This window comes from Melanerpes formicivorus, unplaced genomic scaffold (assembly GCF_026170545.1).
Source record: "Melanerpes formicivorus ecotype bairdi unplaced genomic scaffold, bMelFor1.0.p_v2 SCAF_16, whole genome shotgun sequence".
NCBI classification, from domain to species: domain Eukaryota; kingdom Metazoa; phylum Chordata; class Aves; order Piciformes; family Picidae; genus Melanerpes; species Melanerpes formicivorus.
In genome coordinates this window covers 13,629,543-13,651,889 of record NW_027142368.1, presented here as the reverse complement: position 1 = coordinate 13,651,889, position 22,347 = coordinate 13,629,543, and the positions used below count along the sequence as shown (strand labels likewise).

Sequence of the window (22,347 nt, the reverse complement as noted above, 5' to 3'; positions counted from 1 at the left end):
CAAAGGAAGGAAACTCAATTCAAACTCAAAGTGATGGAGGTGGGGGAGGGAGGAGTGAGAAGAACAGCCTGAGGAAATACTGTGGTAGCCTAAGGAGTCAGTGCAGAGGAATGTACTGGTGTAAAGAGCGAGCCCTCTAATTCCAAGAACCTCAAAGGGACACACACAAAATGGTTTGACAAGGGCAAATTACTCCATCAAGAGCTGCATGTGTCAGACAATGAGACCCTCAATGGTGAGCTGCATAATGGCATGAGCTTCAGAGACTCTGCTGCCTTTGTGAAAGCAGGTGATTTTCAGCACTGCAAGAAAGACTCCGTGATTCAGGCAGGACATAACCTGGATTAGATGGTAATTTATTCATGTATCTGAGAGCACAATAAGGAGCTCAGTGGAGTGCCTGTTAGGCATCCCCAGAATTTTCCTTGTTGCCTCCTTCTCCTAGATGCAGGTATCACTATTAATCTCTGATGCAGCAAAGGGAGTCAGCCCTGGCAGTAGTCTTAGTAAACAGAATCTGTTCAAAGAATCTGTTTCAGAAGATTAACAGAGAAACAGGCTACAGTCTGCTCTGCTCTGTGACAGTGGCAACTGCACAACTCCAAGTTACAAATGCAGGCTTTATTGCCCCAAAGTCCACTGCTGTCCAGAACAAACTAAATCATAGAATGTTCACGTGCTTTTATTATTTCCCTGCAGTCCCTTAGTGTCATGTGATGCCACACCAAAATTAGATGCCCACAGGGAAGAAGCCAGTGCAATGCAGAGCCAGGCAGCAACGTGCATGTACTGGCTTGGGATGTTGGCTGGTACGGGCTAGCCATGCTGGTGAGACAGCAGCACTAGCTGGTTTGATGCCAGTGTTGCTCTAGCTGTTCCTGCTGGAGATGTCTCGGGATGCTAATTGCATCAGGTCATTCATTCCACTTCCTAAATCATGTGCCAGGACTATATTTTTAGGTAATCTAGATTATCCTCAGGAAAAAAATCCAAGGTGCAGAGTTCTTTGGAGATCTCAGCTGACATTATGAGACAAGGCTAAACATCTGTTTAATTACATTCTCTCATAAAATCCTGTTATGTGGTTCCAACCACTGCTCTGCTCATGCCAGGACCTGATACCTGCACCTAGTTTAAGAGCCTGTGGTTGAAACAATCCTTCTTAACAAGACATCCAACCTCAGACTGACATCTTGCCCTTCTCTGAAATGTTCCAGCAGTTAGAGACTCAGTTGAGGATCTCTGGAGTTTAGGGAGAGCTGTTATTTTAGCAGATAAAACGCAGCCTCCACTATTTCCCAGCCCAGCTGCCTAGTTATTTCAGAGCTACACTTCATGTAAATGCTCCAAAGTTAATAGCCTGGAAAAAAACGAGGTAAATGGCTGGGTAATGCATGCAGGCAGAGAGGATCACTGCCTTTCCAGGACAGTGCTGAAAAACTGGAGCCTTCTAATTGGAGCCCCACTTCCAGGGGAGAAGTAACAGCAAGGCATTCCCAGGGCTCCTCACCTCTCCGACTCAAAGTCTGTCTGCTCCTCAAACAGCACAATGTGGCGCTTCAGCCTCTGCCTTCGCACCTCACTGGTGGGGTTCCAGAACATCTCTGTGTTCCCATTTTTCAACTCATTTATATGCACTTCTCCATCCTGAGAAGGAAAATTAAGTGAAAAGGTTAACGATGATCAGAAAGACAAGGCAGAAAATAACCCTGAAAAATGGGAGCTGCTTCTGGATGGTGATGAGGGATAAGGTTTGGTTAGAAGATTTCTTTCCTCCTTTATCCCATTAAATCTCACTGAATGCTTCCTGAAAGTTTCTAAACTGAGTAAGGCAAAGCACTCCTGGAAACACCAGCTGAATTAACTGGAAGAGAATTAGAAAGGGAGCTGCTCCCTTTTGTTAGCCTTGTCTCCAGACAAAGGTACCCACAGAAGCACTAAGACACTCTTCTTTCCCCACCGCTGGTCCCAGGTACCCAGCACACAGACACAGATCCCTAGCTCCTTTGCCAGTCCTTCCTCTATTCTTCAGTGCTGAAATCCCACACAGACCCTACTGAAACACTGCCCTCCCTAGAAAGGAGCTAAAGCTTAGATGCTTTTCACTTCTTTTTCAGTTTAGTCAGGTTTTCCTATTATTGCTCCTGAATATGGCACTTCAAAATGCCTGGGGTCTTTCATCCTTATTCCTTGCCAATGTGCTTGGCAAGCAGCTGTGAAGCAGCACTTCTCTGATCCGAGGCTGGCCAGACAACACTGCTGTGTCCCTGCCTGAACTGCCTCCCAGCCTTGCTTTCAGCTGCAGCAATGCCGGGGAGCCAGCCAGGGTAGTTTACAGAGCATGCAGTGAACAGCACGATGCTGACTGCAAGTGGAATGAATCAGAGGGTTACAGCTGCTCAACAGCATGTGCACTGGTGCCATTCAGCTGCCTGGACATGGTATGAGTATCATCCAAATCTTATTTAGGTCAAGGCTATTGGCTTTGCCTGTTGCTGCCTGATTTCTTTGCATGCCAGCTGCTGCATTTCTCCCCCTGACACAATCCCTTGACACGTCTCAGAGTCCACCTCCCACATCTTCAGCTGTGGAACTCCTGTTAAAGGAGTTCCTGAGGGACCCTCATCCCTCCTCCAAGTGTCCTTCCTCAAAATTTCCTATGCTGTGTCCTGAGGTGCCAGTTCCAGAACAGATCTCAGCCCCCCAAGAGATCCCAGCTGTGGATGGGAGGAGGCAGTCAGGCACACATCTCTAAGAGGCATGCATACAAGCCCTCAGCTGCTGTTTTCATCCTGGGGCTCAGGAGCATTGGGATTTGCTTCCCTTCTTCATTCAGGTGGGTTTTCAGGTCCTCAAGCAGTCTTTCAGTTGCAAGGGTTTCTGTCAGGAAACTAAATGGTGCCAGTGAAAAGCCTGCAGAGCTCAGGGGAGCAGGCCAATACTCTCAGCAGGGAGGGAGGAGAACAAACAACGTCCCTACTGCTGCACAGCAGCTACTCTATTCACAGCATGCAACTCCAAACAGCAGCTTATGGAGCCATCCTTTCAAAGCTATTTAACATCTTTTATACATCACTCTAATTTTGTGCACCACAAACAACCAGCACAAAGAACAAGGGAGGAATAAATTATTTTCAGGCTGGTAAAACCCAAACAGAGAAGGCTGGAAGCTGAGCAGCAGGCAGCTGTGTGGCTCCGTGCCCCAGGGGAGCCACTCAGTCACACGCTCTGAAGGAAGACATTTGCAGGACCCACCCCAGACAAGGTACTTCACAGCCCAGCACAACTCAGGACTGCCAGGGCTCATCCTGCAGGAAAGAGGGCTCAGAATGGAAAAGCTATCCATGCACAGGAAGCAAATCTCCTTACATACAACTAGAAAAGTCAAATCTCCCATTTCAAAATGGTCATTATTTTTTGATATAAAAGAGATTAATTGCTTGAGGGGACAAGTCCAGCACCATAGGCTATACTGTGGTTAGGACCTCAATGTACTAATGTAGGAATGCAGCCCATTCCACCTGACCTCCTTCAAATACCTCCTTTAGGATGAGACAAATCTTGTCTCAGAGTGGCAATTTCTGTGGACTGGAAAGGGATCATAGGTTAACTACCACTATGAAGTCTGAATGTAGCCGAGATAAACACCAAGGTGTCCAGCCCAAAGCCAGGGTTTACTTGTGGGTGTTAGATGTGCAAAGGTGGTAGCAGCTCTGATGACTGTTCTGAGCTGCCCATACAGACAGAGCCTTATCAAACCGATGTCTCTGTCCTTCACCTCGTGAACAGAGGAGTAACTGCCTTCTGCCATGGAGGTTTGCTGTGAAAGCAATGAATCTTGTGAAGCTCTTCTCTGATACTCTCATAGCTGGGGAAATACTGAACATAGCATAACAAAAGGAAGCCTCAGGATTTCCACAATCACACATAAGACACACAGGATCTGCTGCCGCCAGTGCTTGTCCTAAGGGTGAGACCCTGGATACAGAGCCCCTGGTTTTGACAGCAACCCTCCTTGCTGCTGCCAGCCGTGTCACGAGTGTCACTGGCTCTGCAGGTGGCTGAGACTACTGCAGTGTAATTGAGATGGAAAGGTGTGGCCAGGAAGCTCTGCCGGCCTGCGCTCCCTGGGGATGGTAGAAGGAGGCAGGAGAGGGCTCCAGCACAGGGAGCCTGCCAAGGGCTGGCAGCCCTCCCAGACCGCCCCCGCCGCCAGCAGCGCCGGCTGTTGCGTGTTACCCAGTGTCCACTGAGGCTTGCCAACACCTCTTCTCCTGATTTAATCTTCCCGGAGATTTGATTGATGCTGGTGCTGCCGCCGAAGAAGGGCTGTCAGGGCAGAGGAGAAAGAAAATATCATCAGCCTAGTGAGAGCAGCCATGCAGCAGGAGGGAAGGGAAGTGCAACCTGCTTGATTCCCACTATTTCTGGAGACAGGCAAAAGGAATTCTGTCATGGGGTTTGCTGCCTAGAGTTGTGCCCTCTTCCTTTTGTTTGCAGTACCAAAAATCACTGTGGGAGCTGCAGGAAGGGAGGTAAGCCTTCAGGTGCCTTAACACTCAGCAGTGCAAGGCCTTGTCTTCCTTGCACACACACGTGTTGCCAGCTTGGCATCAAGTTAAGTGTATGCGGGCCAGCCCTTCCCTTGCCCAGAATCAGAATACAGTTTGCACCCTTGTGCTTACAGCCCTGTCCAAAGAAAAGGAGCAGCACTAATGTAGTCAGTGACTTTTCCTGCCTGTGAAGCAGGAGCAGCAGCATGGCACTGCTGACGGCTGCATCTGTGTGGAGCCGCCAGTGTGAAGAAGCTTTTGTCAGCAGCAAACAAAAAAAGAAAAAGGGTATTTCCAGAGTCAAGGAAAAGATTCTCAGAACAATGGAAAATTCCCCTCACCTCCTGCCTGCCAAACACAGGAAACAGCAGTGATAGAGTGACCAGCTCTTTCATTTGTACCACACATTTCTTCAGACTTTTTGGCAGCTACTTTCCAATAACATTTGTGCAGAGCAACTTCTTTTTTAATTATTTTTTTATTTTATTTCCTACAACACCCATGAAAAAAGAAATTACAAGTAGCTCGAGCATCACTCTATGCAATCCAGCAGAGAACTGGTACCATACCCAAATTAAAAATGAAGTTAGGGGGCTTACCTTCAGCTTCTTACAATTCTGCTAAAGAATATGGCTCAGAAACATTCAGAGCAGGGTGTGTAATTAAGCCACAGGGACAGTTCTGAGTCCTGCTTGGACTAAGCATATTGTTTTCAGCCCAGAAAAGAAGGGTCTGTGTTTTAAGCTCTGATGTGTTGGTAGGTTTGAGATGATGCTGACTGAAGTCAGGGAAATTCTCCATTGCCTCGACAGAGTATGTCAAGCCTATGGGAAGAATGGGCTCTAAAGACAAGTATATGCAAACCTCAGAAGTACATGGGGCAACAGGTAACTTTGAAAGGGCAAATAAAGACAGAAAACTGTTACTGCTCCAAAAACCTGCAGCCTGCAAAAGACTCCCCTAGCTCCAGTAATGTCTCACATTTATGTTGGCTGAGGCTTGCAGGCTCTCAATTCTCTGCTTGCTTTTTATGTCCAGTAAGAACTTGGTTGTTGGAACAGAAGAGAAATTGATGCTCCTTAAAAAGCAAGTTAACTGTCCAGGAAAAGTTGCAGGTCATCATTTTCCCTTCCAAATTTTGACACATGGAACTACAGGACCCATTCAGAATGGAGGCCACAATGTCTCTTACCTTTAGCTTGAATTCCAGTTCTGCCCTGTGGTTAGTTTTCTCACAGTCGATGGTAACTTTCCCTCCCAGCTCCATTGTCATGGTACCATATAAAAGTCCTGAAAGGGAAAAGAGAGACTGAAGAGAGACCCCAAGAGAAGTGATCACAGAGTCATAGAATGGTCTGGGTTGGAAGGGACCTCCAAAGGTCATCGAGTCCAACCCCCTCTACAGTAAGCAGAGGCATCCTCAACTAGATCAGGTTGTCCAGAGCCCTGTCAAACCTCACTTTGAATATATCTGGGGCCAACTACCTCCCTGGGCAACCTGTTCCAGTGTTCTGCTACCCTCATGGTAAAGAACTGCTCTCTCAACTCAAACTAGCTCTCACTGACATGCTGTGAAGTTCACTACTTGGCTTAGAGTTCTGAGAAGACAGAAACCAAAGTTTCTAGGAAATGGCTTTTGACTGTAAGCATGAATAATGCTCTCCAGAGTCCATATTCCCCATTTATTACACCAGCTAGGAAACAGCTTGACTCACAGGTGCTGATAGTGCATCTGGGGCAAGCTGCACGCAGGAAAGGAAAAACAGGGAAAGCTGCGCCCAGCAACTTCAGTTGTGTACTAGTGCTGAAACAGACCCAGGCAGCTCTCATAGGGTGGATGGGGCAGAGAGGAGCTGTAACAGGATTCAGCAGAATCTGTGAGACTAGCAGTCATGCAGGGGACTCCTTTTTACACATGCTTACCATTTGCTGAAAAGGTCATTTGCAGAGAAAGAAAAATGGAGGACAGGAGATTTATGCATAGGAATAGTTCACAGAAGCCATGATTTACAGGAGTAACTGTTTTCAGGTAGCTAGGCCCTCCAGAGACATTAACTAAGGGATCAACATGCCAAAATAAAAAATATTTAAAAAGCAAAATTGGATCAAACTGCAGGAGTGATTTTTATCACTGTGGCTGAAATGCCAGACATTTCTCTTCCGAAGGAGAAAGGCCAAGCTAGAGCAGTGAATCAGCAGCCACCCCCTGCCCTCAGTGCACAATGCTCAACACAGCAAGGCCCCACAGTAGCAGATATCAGCCTCACTGAGGCAGCTCTTGCACTGAGGAGTGTCATGGTTAGAGTAACAGAGAAATCAGAAGAGAAGTCAGGAATGAATATTCCCCAAAAGGCAGAAAACAAATCAAGCAATTTCACTGCTAACACTGGAAAACCTTTGTATACTCGAAAGCTTAGAAATGTGCTCTTGCCATCTCCACTTTATCTGCAGTAGAGGTATGCAGCAGGTTTTTGTTTCTACAGAGTGTTAAAACTAACTCAGCTGGGTCTCATTCTGTCCTCAGCTCTGCACAGCCAAATCAAAATAAACTTCAGTGACATTACCAGTCTGCTGAGTGCTCTGACTCATGTGTGGAGCAACTGCTCCCTGGAACTACCAGTCCCTGCAGTGCCAGGTATTTGAGAGGGAAGAAGAGAATTAGTCACTAAGATACCATTGTATTATTCTTTCTGTTTGGACAGAAAGAACAAACAGAACAGTCCTAACTTACCTTTACAGTGGGCGTATGGCATAGTAATGATATAATCTTCCCCCCTGTTTAGAAACATAAGCTTTGCTTTCCCATCCAAGAGTGCAGAAAGTGAATTACCTAGAATTTAAAACACATATCACTTAAAAAAAAAAGCATGTTACACTTGGTCACTCAGCCTACTTCAGAAAAACATTTCCATTTAAATGTAGGTCACTAATGAAGGGAGAGATATAAAATGTTAGTAATTCAAGACCCTGCAAATTATTTACTGGTGGGGGCAGGCAGCTCTAACAAACCCTCTGCTGCACTGCTCGTATTTGCTCTGGCATTTAGGCCCTGTTGCAGAGGCTGCAGTAGGTGAAATAAGTCATCAGTGGGATGTAGAAAGCAGTTCTAATGCCTAGAAGTCCTTCTGTTAGACAGCTTTTCTGATTGTGAATCTGATTTCTACCCCAGTAACAAATGAAAGTGCCAGAAGGACAGTAAGGACACTTACAAATGTTTCAGCAAATACATTTGTCAGGGGATAGTATTTAGGCAGTGTTGGTCCAAACAAGAAGCCTATGTTAAACAGCAACAGTGTTTCAGAGACTGCAGTGGTGCTGTCTCCACCGAGAGGAAAAGATTGGAGGTTTTGAAGCTGTGGGGTCCACTCTCAGAAATCTGGGAGCTACAGAAATGGTTACATTTTCACAGAGGCTGTTGGGAAAGTCAGCTGGATGATCAGATAGCTACAGAATGACTCATCCCTGAGCAAAATCTTCTGAGCAACCCATTGCTCATACACACTCAGGAGCCTCTGCTTTCTGAAAACCAGGTTTTTAATGCTCCTCTTTTTCCTGTTTGATTGTTGAGGAGCTTTGTTGTTGTTTGTTTGGAGGTTTTTTAACATTAGTTAAAAATAGTGGAAATGGGGAAAACCCAGGACAGCCAAGACAAGGAATTTGGTGGCAGAGCTCTTGAGCATTTCTTTGTTCAACTCTCAGCACACTCAGGAGTGATTTAAAGACAAACCAAAACCATTGCCACGATGTTACCTGGCAGATGCCTGGGCTGAATGCCTTACCATAAAACTTGGACCTAGCTAGAATGCTGCCAGTGATGCAGAATCCATCCTTCCTGTTGCTGACATGAAAAGCTGACACTGGTGGATGGTGGGAGACCTAGAAGTAAAATAAGGACAGGCCATTCTAGCAGTCTTTATAGGCTAAGCAGAGGAATGTGTGCATGCACAGCCTCACACATGTTCCAGGGAAAGTGCAAGAGACTAGGGAGACTGCAAGACTGAGCAGTGTCCTCAGAGTCCCACCCCTGCCATCAACCTCAATGCTGAATGAGGGAACATTATATGTGAGACCCCTATATATGAGAACATATGTAAAGTTTCTTCCCCAACCCTTATTTCCTTGCCCTTGTGCATTTGAGATCACTATAGGCCAAGAGGCACGCTGCTGGATTTTCAACAGAATAAATGGTAGTGCAGGACCTCTTGGCAGCATCTGAGTAACTTCCATAAAATGGATGCAGTGGCTGAAATAAGATAGCACAACATTGAAATTCTCTGATTAAATAGGGAAAATATATATACATAAGTGAAACAGGGAGCTCACATGGTCCTCATCCCTTTGTTGTCATTGTAAATTTGAAACTAAATGTTGTCAGGCCAGTTCACTTGTGAGCTCTGCTCTTCATTTATCCCCACAGACAATGAGATAACTCTCAATTTACCCCTATTAAAATAATTATGGCAAAATTAGGAATAAAGGAAAGCAGGATTTGGTTATGTGTTTTATGTCCCTTTTGACAGAGGCAACCTAAACCATGTTTTATTAACAAGAAGAAAAGAGTAGAGCAAAATCCCATGGAAAAAGTGTTTCCTGAGGAGGCTAATGTTATGTGTGGGAGACCTATCTTGAGTGCCCACCACAGCTCACATCATCTCTCTAAAAGAAACAAAGAGCAGCAGCTAGTTAACCCCAGTCCCACTCTGGATGTTTACAAAAGCTCTAATTTCCTCTCCTAGGGTGGATAAGGAGAGTGCTCCTATGCACAGAGGTGCAAGCAGGCTGCTACCTGCCAACATCTGAACATCCAAATGCGACAGCTTACCTGTTCTGCTATGTAAAATGTGTGACTGTTTGTCTGAGGGTGAAACCAGCAGCAGCGAAATGTCTCTCCCAGAATCGGGTTGTATGGCTTTTTTATTCCCTGAAACACAAAGGAATCAAAACCTGCTGCACATGAAGACTTGCAATCCAACTCTACAGACATGGCCACAAAACCAATTTGAATCATCTTCTCCCTGATATCTTCAGCTAAGTCAACCACAAGAATCAGAACTGGTGAACTGGTTACACACATCCTCCCACTCTAATCTTTTAATCTGAGCCACAGATTCATCTGCTGTTCTCACCAACTTATCTTCAATACTGCCTGACCAAAGCTTTACAAGATTAAACTTTATTATTTCTGCTGCTATATGCAGCAGGTGTGCACTGCTGTGGAACCATGGCACTGCGGTACTGACAGGCCTGAGCAGAGAAAGGAGACCTTTGTTCAGTGAAGGGGAGAATCTTGCATCTAAGGGAATGTTACTTGTTGATGACCAGTTTTGCCTTCTACCTGTCCAGGCTCTCAGGTTGATCAACACTATTTTGCACTCAGCATCTACTCTGAAACCAAATGCAACTTCACTTTCAAAAGAAATGGTCACAGTCTTCTGAACAGTATTAGAGGTGAAGGGTTGAAGGAAGGGCAATAAAGAAATACACAACCACAATGCCCATCACAACCCCAGCTTCATGCACTCCTTTACCTTTGGCTTCTTATAGAAGCCGGAGAGATACCACCTTAAAACTTGCTTTATTCGACTGTAGGGATCATCTTCAAGAACAGCCCTGCAAGACAGAACATAAAATGATCTTTGTAGTGTTCTCACATCATGCACATTTCACACCAGGATAATAACATTCATGACAAGTAGCATTCCCCCAGTACTAAAGGGAAGTGACATCTGTGCTGCTGCCCGTGCAAAAGGTGGCTGCCAGCAAAATCAGTTTTGCTTAGTCCTGGCCATCATACAACACCAACTCTTTCCAAGTGTCACCCCTGGCCCTGCACTCCTGCAAAAAGCCCAGGGGCATTTCTGGAGTCTATCAGCTGTGAGTGGACATTCAAGTACATTAGTGTGGGACTGCCACACCAGCAGCTACTTACAGCTCATGGGACAGCGCAGGCCATAAACCAAAACCACTTATGCCACCAAAATCAAAGACAGTTCCCATTTCTTGGTTTTTCTTTGGTTTTCTTTGTTTTTTTTCTTTGTTTGTTTGTTTGTTTTCTTTGTTTAAAAGATCTTTACAGAGAATGTGTTACATGGCCTCTGTCAGTACTTGGAGATTTCACACAATAATTTAAGGAGGAAGGGACTTCTCAAGTTCATCTCATCCAAAGATGTAATGGGAAGTCAAGAGAAGAGCTCCTGGTATTTCCAACCATTTAGTCAGATTGGAAAATCAACATTGGGTGAGCTTTTAACAAAAGCTCCAAACCTCTTGAAGTGTCTTCTTGATGTCAGCACCGAACAGAACCATTTCCTTTCACTTCAGATGGTACAAACACCACAAACAAGGCTTGAAAATACCATGGTTCTAAAATTATCCAGGAGCAGTGGAATAAAGATGAGTAACTAGTGCTGCTGTTTGAACAGTACACACACTGGTTTTAAAATACAGCAGGCAGATCTGATTGAGCAGGCAGGTCCTAGCTGCAAGCATAACGGCTTCTATTTTCTACTCTGCTGCTCCCAGCAGGTCTCTCTCATCAGCGGTGTTAAAAGATGTTTCTTATTTGTTTATCAACCAACAGAATTACACTGCTTTGAGGGGCAGAAGTGCTTGACAATTCTGCTTGCTCTCTGTCCTGTACACGAGTACACCAGGAGGTGGCACAGCTCTGCTGCCAGATGCTCAGAGGCATGAGCTGAGCCCCCATCGGTTCCAGCCAGTGCTGGATGTGCAAAGGTAGCTCTGTCTGGAGTTTAACTGTTGTCCTTCCCCCTCCCCGGCCTCAGTCCATCTCTAAAACGTCATTGCAGCTGGCACCTGGCTTGATTGACATTGACCTGAGTATTATCTGGGAGCCTTTCAAGCACTCAAACTCAGCCCAGCCCGCACCAAGCTGACGCTTGTAACACTTTGCACAAAGACAAGCAGAGTGCCCATGTCAGGCACGCTCTGCAAGCTGCTTACTGGGAAAGCAGGTCAGCATGGTAGTAGTAATCAGAGAGTTTGTTAAGGAACGAGCGTGGCTCCAGGATGAAGGTGGGCAGCACCACCCGTGACAGGTCCATGCCAGGCCGCAGCTGCTTCAGCAGGATCCACATCAGGCTCTTGTTCTCCTCAGAGACCGTTTCTGTCTGAGACGACTCACCAGTCTGCGAAGGGAAAAGGGGAGTTCAGGGCAGGCACGGGAAAACCATTTCTTGTGGGGGCATTTAACTGGAGGGTCCAACCTTACCCAGGCATACCTGGCCTTGGCACAAGCTACATCACTGCAAAGAGACATCAGCTCCACCTCAGGACAAGTGAATCCCCAGAGCACTGAAGTGAATGGTACAGAAAGCCCTGTCACGAGGCAGGAAGCACACCTCTGCTGTGCTCCTTCCTGAGTCACTGCCTCCACACACCTCAGCACTGCCACGGGCCAACTTGGACCAACAGTAACCAAGGGGAACTCTGCACAGCAGTCTCTCAGGAGACATGCCTGAGGCCATTACAGCATCACTGTGGCCTGGTGAATTTTCAAACATGAGTGTCATTTTAACACATCCTTGACATGGTAACATTACAATGAAAGAGCGTTCAGGTAAGAGATTTCTGTGAGCAAAAGTGTACAGATTCCCTTCTGGAAGGGACTTTGGTTTGGGGGGAGGACACATATTGTGTCCCAGTGGGATTTGCAGCTGGTGTAAATCACTAGACACTCATTTTCACCATCTGAGCTTGCCCAGCACCACCATTTTGGCTCCCAATCAGCCCTTTTACTAGGTGTGCAGGAACACACTAAGTCCAGCTTGCAGGCTGAGGGGAATTTCAGATTGAGGAACAAGAAAGCCCTTTTCATTTCATTGCTTTTCCATCAGCATGCCATTCCTCTTGTGACAATCTGGTGCAATGCACAGTTTGAAGCTCTAAGAAGTAATCCCAGGGTGTCAGCTGGGGCATACAATGCATATGGGTCTGTCAGGACTTTCAGGATTTATCCAGGTTCTCAAGTGTGCCATAGAAATGAATGCTATGTTGACACTGCTGCTGCACCAAGTGTTACTCAGAATGAATCACTGCCAAAGGGATGGATGAAAATGGAAGGAGAAGAAGGTGCAGGAGGATGAGAACAACTTTGAGTTATTTCTGGTCTGCTTTCCCCTAAAATACATCACCCACAATAACCCTTTTTGTGACTTGTGGAAAGTGAAAGCTCCAGCTGGGGGGGAGGGAAGAAAAAGCTTTTTGGTTAGCAATCTACTTGCTGAGGAGGTGACTTTTTTGTATTCTAGACCAGCCTTTGCACTCCAAGTCCTTCTGATGATGCCTGTCTCTGCCTTCACGTTCCTGCTGCAAACAAGGCAAATCTGGAATGCTAGATGCACAAGGATGCACCTCTCAAGCACATCATCAGAAGCACATTAAAACGTGCACACCTTTCAAATGAGCTTTCAAAGCCAAGCTGAAAGTTTAAGCTGGGAGAGTTTGTATATCTGACCTTTGTCCTGCCAAAGCTGAACTGCACACCCAGACTGCAGGGAGGCAGCCTCAGTGCAAGACAGTAGCTGATATTATTATTTGGCAGGTGTTTACCTCGATACCTCCCTGCCCATTGCTGATAGCAAACTGCGTCACTGCATGCAGCATACTTGTCACAGAGGTACTGTCACACGTGGGTAAGACTCAACTACCAGTCCTATCAGCCTGTGACAACACCCTATCTCTTGGCCAACAACAGCAATCTAATAGCCAAGGCTACAAGGCACTTCTTTTTGAAGCCCACTGGATTCTACCTCTGCCTGAGCAGCCACACTACAGTGCATCTTATTTTATGCTACACAAAGTTCAGTTCTAGCAGAAATGTTGTCCTTTCCCAGCAGAAATGGTGTCCCTTCACAGCATAAACGCAGTCCTTTCCCAACAGAACTTTGTGATGTGGCAAAAGGTTGTTTCAGAAGCAGCAGCTGATAGAATTTAAGTTTGCCTTCATGTTGCTGTTGCTTGGCTGCTCAGCTATATTCAAAATCTCCTGTTTGGACCCAGTTGCCTTTTGCTGCGTGTCTGGGGTGGGATTTGAGGGGAAGATATGCATAGGAGTTTTGGGGGGCTATTTTGTCTCTGTAGGCAACAGTTCTGTTTGGAAGCACAATTTCTACAGCAGGGGCTTGCACCTCACACCTGCTATCTGAAATGGCAGCAAACATGCTACCTAGATTGGTGGCTCCAGGTGGCTGAGTTGTGAAAAGGAGGAGGTAAAACTGAACTCCTCCTGTACCTCTGCAAGGTCGTACAGCAGATATGTTCTTTTGTGCTCTCATGTAGGTTATCCTGCTGTATGGGGTCTGTGGAGAAATAAACTGGAGTAATAAAATCTGTGTGTAGAACATGGGACCATTCTCAGTGCTTTATCACTCAGAGAGAGTGTAGTTAGGATATATTTAACTAGATTTGTTTCCTCAGTACTAGTAGTACACTTTCAGGAAAACATTGAGGGAGAGCAGAAGAAATAACAAGTCCTGTGAGGGGCAGCTGGGGGAATTGGAGTTGTTCAGCTTGAGGGGAGACCTTTTCACTCTCTACAGCTGCCTGAAAGAAGGCTGGAGCCAGGTGGGGGTTGGTCTCTTCTCCCAGATAACAAGCAACAGGATAAGAGAAAACGGCCTCAAGTTGTACCAGGGGAGGCCTAGGTTGGACATTAGGAACAATTTCTTTCCTGAAGGGTTGTCAAGCCCTGGACCAGGCTGTCCAGGGAAGTGGTGGAATCACTCTCCCTAGAGGGACTTAAAAGCTGTGTAGATATGGTGCTGAGGGACATGGCTTAGTGGTGACCCAGCAGTGCTGGGTTAATGGTTGACTCAATGATCTTAAGGGTCTTTTCTAGCTGAAACGATTCTATGACATAAGAAAGATACAGCTGTGTAGCAAAATGGTTGTCTTTGAAGCACCAACAAGACTTCAGCTTCCTTGTTTGAAGCATTAGGCAAGGAGTGCTCATAGCCCCCCTGGTGCTGAAACAGAGGCTTCTCCACTGCCTGCCCAGACTGATTCTCACCCAGCACGCTTAGCTGCCCCAGCTCTCTACCGCTGCCTTCCTCAGAGGCATCGCAGTGACATCCAGCTAACAAAGCCTCTTATATCGAACAGACACACGTCCTCCTGCTGGTAAATAACATGAGAAATGGCTTTCCTACAAGAAACTGTCATTTAGGAATCCAGTGACTCAAATACTCCATTAGGACACACAAAAAGGATGTTCCATGCATAATGAAAAAAGGGAAGTATCATATTTTGTATCATGCGAGGACCGAGCATCTTAATTGGCCCGGACACATGCCCAGAATAACAATGCCTGCTGCTGCTGGCTGCACACTGCTCTGTGCCAAGGCTCTTTAATGCAGCAACTGGTTAAAGCAATTGCTGGTGCTGGCAACTTGCCCAAGCTGAGGAGTGGAGCTGCTGTTCATCAGGCATAATTATTAGAGCACATGATAATTCAACATCATTTAGCAGAAAGCTGTGCATTGCTCTAGCTGTAAACCGCTGCAACTCGCCAAGCTGCTTCTTAAACTACCACACACCCAAGAGGCTGAATGACAAATACTATGAACTGAGACATTTTAACAGAAACAGGTAGTGATGGATGTTTTCTTCCTTTTACCTCCCCAAACTCCTCATAGATCTGTTCAATGTAAGTCGTCCCTTTCCCTCCTGGAGAGACCTCTCCCTGGGTTTCCGACTGGTCGCTCTCGCTCTCATTTGTCTTCCGGCTGTTCTCCTGCGTCTCGTTCTCCGACTCCTCTGCATTGTCTCTCTCGGACTTGTCAGAAAAAGCATCATTTTCCAAGTGGTGGTGGTTCTCCAGGGCTGACTCATTCAATCTGCAACACACAGGCCATTGTTTGCTTCAGTTTGATTTACAAAGCCAAATTACTTAAGGTAAGAACACCTCCCAGGGCTTGAAACAGAGCGTGCAGCTCAGGAAGAGCAGAAGAGATTGACTCCCTGAGCAGCAGGAGTTTTATCACAGAGACAGTGTGATATTTCCTATCAAAAATCTCCCCTCCAAACTGCACTTTGCAAAATGAACCACACAGCTCCACTCACCCATCCTTGCACAGAACTGCTGCTGGCTGCAGATGGGAGCCCATGCTCCAGGTGGATAGAAAGCACACACCAGCAGCCACTGTACAAACCTGATTAGAGAACTGGAGAGATTTATCACCAGTGAGTTGTAGCACACAGGAAAAATAGGCTACATTTTCTTTTCAGTACTACAGCTACTTTAATGCAACAGATTGTGGTCCTAAGTCAGCCCTCCACTAGAAAAGGCAAACTTAATCATCAGTAGTAACAAGTATTTTTACACACACTCCCTCCCCAAACTATCCTGGGGAATGTGCTTCCCCCAGATAATGCTGTCTGGAAGAATTGAGTTGAAAGCATGAACTGCACCATTACATATAAAAAGAATATCTAGCAGCAAGTGTAGGGTCTGAAAACCAAATACACTGAATACACTGGAAGCACAGAGTATAGCACATGCATGAGAGAATAAAGGAGGAAAAAAATGTGAGAAGAGAGTTGTCTGAAGGGATTATCACAGAATCACAGAATCAACCAGGCTGGAAAAGACCTCAGAGGTCATCAAGTCCAACCTATTACCTAATACCTAACACCTCCTGACAACTAAACCATGGCTCCAAGTGCCACATCCAATCCTTTTCTGAACACCTTCAGGGATGGTGACTCCACCACCTCCCTGGGCAGCACATTCCAATGGCCAATTACTCTTTCTGGGAAGAACTTTCTCCTCACCTCCAGCCTAAACTTGCCCTGGTGCAGCTTCAGACTGTGTCCTCTTGTTCTGCCACTGGTTGCCTGGGAGAGGCAACCCAGAGCCCCTTTCTTAGACGGGAGCTCCAGGAAGTTATTAGCTGCTGATCATTTAAACACTGAATCTATTTCTTATTTTTCCAATGATCAGCTGAGTATGTGAGTGTTTGTCTGTGCTTGCTGTTCCCTTACCCAGTGAAAGTTTTCTCCACGGAGTAAAAATGCTTGAAAGAAGAGATCATTATAAGGCTTATGGTTTGTGGCTGAGGTGTAGCACTTGTTTCTGTTTCACATTTGCATGAAGAGCACATGTTTTTCAGCATCACCTGCCTCACATCTGGGAAATATTTGAAGTTTCAGTGGAGTAAATGACTCTCAGTTTCCTCTGCTCCTCCCCATTGTTTTTTTAAGGATTTCATACTTAGTCCAAGGGGGAATTAAATTCACATGAAATCCCACTCAACTGTGTACCAGCCACAACCAAGGCAAGAATTAATACATCCAGAGCCAAGGAGCTGCTCTGGGAAACCAAAGGGAAAACAGATGCTTCTCATTCTGAGGAACAAATCTCAGATGTTGAAAGTGGAGCCAGGCTTTTCTCTTCCTCCACCTCATGACTGACTGTAGAGTTGTCTAAAGCCAAAAGCCATGCCATGAGCTTGAACTAAAATCAATGTAAGGGCTTCTCAGGAGCTTCCAATGGCATTTGGGCCAGGCTTTAAAAGCTAGGAGCGAATGACTATGCTCAGAGTCAGCACTGGATTTCCACCACGAGCATTAACTAACTTGGCATCTTTCATGGCTAATTTACTGTTTCAGCTTATTGGAGTTGCCTTTAAACAGAGCTTTATTCTCTAGGGGCATTCCTGGAAACTTCTGCCAGTGACCAGGACTTTTTTGGGTTTAGATGCAGCTCTTCTACACAAAGCAAAGAAATGCTTTGGCTCCTGTCAAACAAGTAAGGCAGCCAGATTCCTGGGGCTGCTGGAAATAAGATGTGCAACAAAATACAACTTCATATTAAAAAGAAGAGTGCGTGGTACCCTAAAGGCCTCCTGTACTGTAGCCTTTGATTCACATGCACAGTCCCACCCCACCCCCCTCTCATTTCTGAACACTCCTAAAGACACAGATTTTAAAGCACTGTATAATCTTGATTTCTTTCCCAGCAGGAAAGGAGCAAAGCAGCCAGCAGATAAATCAACTTTGGCTCAACTGAAGGTTCGCCTTTGCCAGCTCTCTTGGGTTTTGTCCTCCCTACAATATCCATCATCTCCCTTTACTTTTTCTTTTCTTGACAGAGTAGTTTGGCTAATTTGAAGATAGAGTTAAATGTAATTAACTGGCCCCCTAACAACAGCGTGCCAATTTAATTGGTAAGATTCCCTGTAGGGAAGGCATTTAATTAGAATGACTGAATCCCTGCGAGGAAGCCAATGTCAGTGGCAATCCAAAACCCCTTTGCTCAGCATTGCACTGGTTCAGTTTTGCATCCTCCCTTGCTTAAATGTTCTTTATACCTCCAGGGATGACAGCAAGTTGTCTCTCTGTCCCATAACCTGGAGCAAGCCTGGGTACACATTAGAACCAGTGACACAACTCAGGGAATGTAATGTCCAGACAACCAGATGCTGAACACCCAACCAGCCTGGACCTAAAGCTAAAATCTGAGTCTGTCAGAAAAATCTGGTTCCAGTTGTGGGCATTCTCCTGCTGAACACTCTGCCACATGTGCTACTGCTGTGCTCCACAAGTCAAGAGGGCTCTAATGCTGAACAGCTAAGAGGTGAAACAGAGGCATCATTTACACATCATATTTCGAAGGAACACTTTAGTAGAGTTTTAACTCCATCTTCTACACTTCCTTACCGTAGCCATGGGTCTGCCTGAATGTTCTTAGTGCCACAGGCTCCCTTTTAATATTTGGAGTTCTGTACACACATCCATTAGCTGAAAAACAAGTCCACTGTGCTCCTGTGGATTCGTTATCACAGCAAGCACAGTCCTAAGAGCCTCTCTCTTAGGCAGGAAGAAATTAGAAAGTAAAGAATTATGGAAAAAGCCCAAGAACAACAGAAGTATTTGCACAAGGACTAGGGCATGTGCCCTGGTGACACACCACCACTGCTCTTCTGTAAAGCTCTTCTTCAGACTCTAGCTAAAATCACAAACAGTAGGGCTGGAGAGCACGTGCTGGGAATGCCAGAGCCTTTCAGGAATAAGGGCAGACCAAAACGCAGCCATCCCTTTGGTCCCACGGGACCAGAGAAATCTTGACACTCTGAAGGGGACTCAGATCCCTTCTGCTGATGCAACAGAGCCTAAGAAAAGTGTTTAAAAGTGGGGTCCCACTGTGGAAGGCAGACTGCAGGAGTTGCTACTCTCAAAAGTATGTAATCAGGGCTGTGATCCCTAAAACGCTAATTCCTAGCAGCAGAACTAAAAAGAGACACAGTTCTCACTCCAAGGGCCAAGGGTCTGTACCAGAGGGATTGTGGAAGTTGTCTGTTTAGCTATAAGCAACAGATAAGGCCTGGTTTTTTTCCCCCAAGCTTACAGAGCTTTGATGTGAGCTGTTCCCAACTGCCTCAGTGATACCAGGAATATGAATAGAAAGGAGGCTGTGGGGAACTTTTTTTCCGTTATGTAAAAATTTATCTGATGCATCAAGGAAGAAATTGGAAACCACTCAAAACCCCTGTAGAGAGAGAAAGTAATTATAAAGCTAAGGCTGCAGTGTGTGCACTCTGCTGACTATGACACAGTATTATTAGAAAAGAGAGCACATTATTAAAAAATAGATCAGAGCCAGAGCCCTATGTGCTAGCCAACCAACACACAGTTTCTGGCTGTGCCTGTGTAACTACAGGTCTGCTCTAGCAGCCACAATCTGCAGCCATTTTTCACACCAGCATCTCCAGACAGCATTTTGGCCCAAGCAGGAGACAAAAGAAGATAGTCTATGTACAGAGGAGCACAACTGAGGCTCTTCCCTCTCTGTGTGCTCAAGCACTAGGCAACAGCAAACTTCAAATACACCAAACCCATTTGTTAGTGAGGGGTACAGCAGAACATGGAGTGGAACAGCAGAACATGGAGGGGAGGACTGTTTACAAGGGTATATAGCAATAGGACAAAGGAAAAATGGTTTAAAGTAGAGCAGGGTAGGTTCACATTGAACATCAGGAAGAAATTCTTTACTATGAGGGTGGTGAGACATTGGAACAAGCTGCCCAGGGAGGTGGTGGAGGTCTCATACCTAGCCACATTAAAGATCAGCCTTGATGGGGCTCTAAGCAATGTAATCTAGGTGGGAATGTCCCTGCTGACTGCAAGGGGCTTGGACAAGATGACCTCTGGAGGCCTCTTCCACTGCATTCTATGATTCTATGATCCTGTACCAGCTGGTTTCAAACACATTTCCTTAGTGGACTCTGGCTTGGTTATGCTAAAGTTAAAAGGATAGCCAAGTGTGTGCACTAAGAAGTGACAGCCCCAGCTTACTGGAAGAACTCCTGGTCTGAGATGGTGCTTGTGTGCAAGAGGTGGTTGAGCCCCGTGTGCGCAGAGTCGCTCGAGCCGTTCAGTTCCCCTTCCTTTCCCTGCTTGGAGGCACTGAGCCGGAAGAGGCTGGAGCAACGCAGGGCAAGTTCCAAGGCATCCAGCCAGCATCGGCCTGGCAAGACAAAAGGAGTTATTTAATGCAGGAGAGTAAAGAAGGCAATACATGCATTGCTGGCAGTAAAGCTCATTGTAATTCAGGAGGTTGCTGAGTACAATAATCTATTTTTCATACCTATGATCCTTAGGTTATCTTACCAGAAACGGTGTTCCAGTGGCTGCATGTGATACACCTGCATGGGTAATGCAGAGGGGGAGCTCACCCCAAATCCCCCTTCCCTAACACCACCACTTCCTCTGATCTCCCACAACCTGTTCACACCTCCTTTTGCTCCTTTTTGATTTTATCCAAGGTACAGGAAATTACCACAGGTATGATGCATTCAAACCACCTCACAGCCCACGTCTGCAAGTAATACACCCCAAAACCACACCCAGCATTTGCTGTCCCACACACACACACTACCCAACTGCAGGGTGATAGAGGCCAAGGGCAGGAGAGGCCCTTGCTTAGCATGGACTCACAGAAGTACAAGCTGCCCTAGGGGTCCCATGCAGGGTGTAGTGATGCAAAACCAGTCACTCCAAGGAAGAACCACAAGGATCAGTACTTGCCACAGTGACTAATACCAGAGGGAGTTGCTTGTCAGGTTGTTTATTTTCCCTCCTTCTCTGTATGTTTTTCCCTTTTCTCCATGCCTTCTCTCTGCTCAGGCCCTTAGATAACCTGGGTAGAGCACTATTTTTTCTTACCTTATCACAAAAATATCTGTACCTGAAAAGTCTGCTTTGCAAATACCAAAAACTACAGGCACAGCACAGAGAGGAGACAAACTGCAGTTCCAAAATGACCCTTGGCTCCCTTTGCAATGACCAACGCAGGACTACAAAGCTGTGTGTTAGTGTAAAGCCTAACCAGCACAGTGCTGGAGCTGCTGTGCTCTTGGAAGCACCTGAAAATAGCCTGCTTCTGTAGTGCAGTTGTTAATGAGGCCAGGACACCTGCAAATTGGCTGAACATTCAAGAACTGAAGTATCAAGGGAATCGTCCTCTAATTCCAAGCATGTAAAACAGAGCTCTTCATTACACTCCTTGGAATCTATTTTGCAATAATTAAAGTGTGCTTGAGAGGCAGTGAAGAAAACAAGAGGATTTTTCTCTCGTGATAGCAAGTGCTACAAACAGGTTTTTCCCTGGACCACATCCATTCCTGTGTCCCACTTGGGAAATGATTCCATCCCATTCAACTCTATCACACATTTAGAATCAAGCATATGCAGAAATCTCACTGGCCTCCTGCTGCTGTCTTGGGCAGAATCCCATCAACCTCAACAGGGTGAAAATTTGTCTCTGTAAGAAGATCAGATGATAAGTATAGAAAGAAATGTTTTATACATTTGAGTAGCTTTCAGTGCTTGCCTTGATACAAAGCTGCAAGCAGCAAAAGGGAGAAAAAAGCCCTAGAACTTTGAAGAGCTGCACTTGAACACTGAGCCAGGAACACTGCAGAGCCCAGCCACATCTCCTCATTTCATCCCACAAATGCCTTCAGCATCTGCTTATGATTTCCTAATAACATCACACATAATGGTTAATAAAAGATTAGGAGGGCTGAAGGCTGCTTGAATTGATTTCACACTAGTTGGTATTTAACAAATACATTTCTTGCATTAAGGCTTTACACACAGGGATTTATTCCCTTCTGCCATGTGGAGGATTTGCATGGATAACCCATTAGAGTCAATGGCTGAGCTGAGCACATATCCACTTCCTCCCACGGATCCCCTCTCTCCCAAAGCCACCGAGATGAAAACCTGTTTCAGGCTATTCTGTACAAAGGAATACACTCCTGCCTGGGTCTACCTCCTCTGACTTTCCTCTCTCTTTACATTCTCCAGTTCTGCAGAGTGAAAACTGCAGGATTTGACATCTGGAAGTGCTGTGTATCTCAAGGTATTTTTCTGTTCCATGGGCCTGTACAGTCAGGTGCTTTGGTGAGCAGCTTGATCTGCAGCAGCATGAGTACTTTGGAGCAGTAAGAGGCCAGTGCCCCAGCACCAGGCAGCTCTCCCATACAGATATTATCTTGTGATGGCTATGGCAAGACACTGGCTATGTTTGTGATTTCCAACAAGGACAGCAAGGCTGACCCCAAAGCCTCCCTCAGCCATCACCCCATGCAGTGCCCCTGCAGCCCACCCTTTCCTGGGGCAGCAGGCAGAGCAGGCCATGTTGACCACAACCCCAAAGGCACCTCCTGCCCCCACCCCCACTGCCACAGGCATTCACTGGTACTAACACAAGCTCACAGACTCCATCACATCTCTAGACTCCACCACATCACCACAGGAAATCTCTGTA

General features: G+C 46.0%; 1 protein-coding gene across 5 annotated transcripts in view; it reads right to left on the bottom strand.

Moving 5' to 3' along the window:
• Nucleotides 1-22,347, bottom strand: part of OSBPL5 (oxysterol binding protein like 5) — a 129,035-nt gene that overhangs the window by 6,185 nt on the left and 100,503 nt on the right. For all 5 annotated transcript variants that reach the window (XM_068148298.1, XM_068148300.1, XM_068148301.1 and 2 more), the window contains exons 8-17: nucleotides 19,869-20,040; nucleotides 15,190-15,409; nucleotides 11,517-11,701; nucleotides 10,082-10,163; nucleotides 9,376-9,474; nucleotides 8,333-8,429; nucleotides 7,285-7,383; nucleotides 5,746-5,843; nucleotides 4,240-4,329; nucleotides 1,511-1,647 (exon numbers count right to left, since the gene is read on the bottom strand). In XM_068148298.1, the coding sequence (XP_068004399.1) occupies nucleotides 1,511-1,647; nucleotides 4,240-4,329; nucleotides 5,746-5,843; nucleotides 7,285-7,383; nucleotides 8,333-8,429; nucleotides 9,376-9,474; nucleotides 10,082-10,163; nucleotides 11,517-11,701; nucleotides 15,190-15,409; nucleotides 19,869-20,040 (1,279 nt within the window). The remainder of the gene's footprint in view (nucleotides 1-1,510; nucleotides 1,648-4,239; nucleotides 4,330-5,745; nucleotides 5,844-7,284; nucleotides 7,384-8,332; nucleotides 8,430-9,375; nucleotides 9,475-10,081; nucleotides 10,164-11,516; nucleotides 11,702-15,189; nucleotides 15,410-19,868; nucleotides 20,041-22,347) is intronic.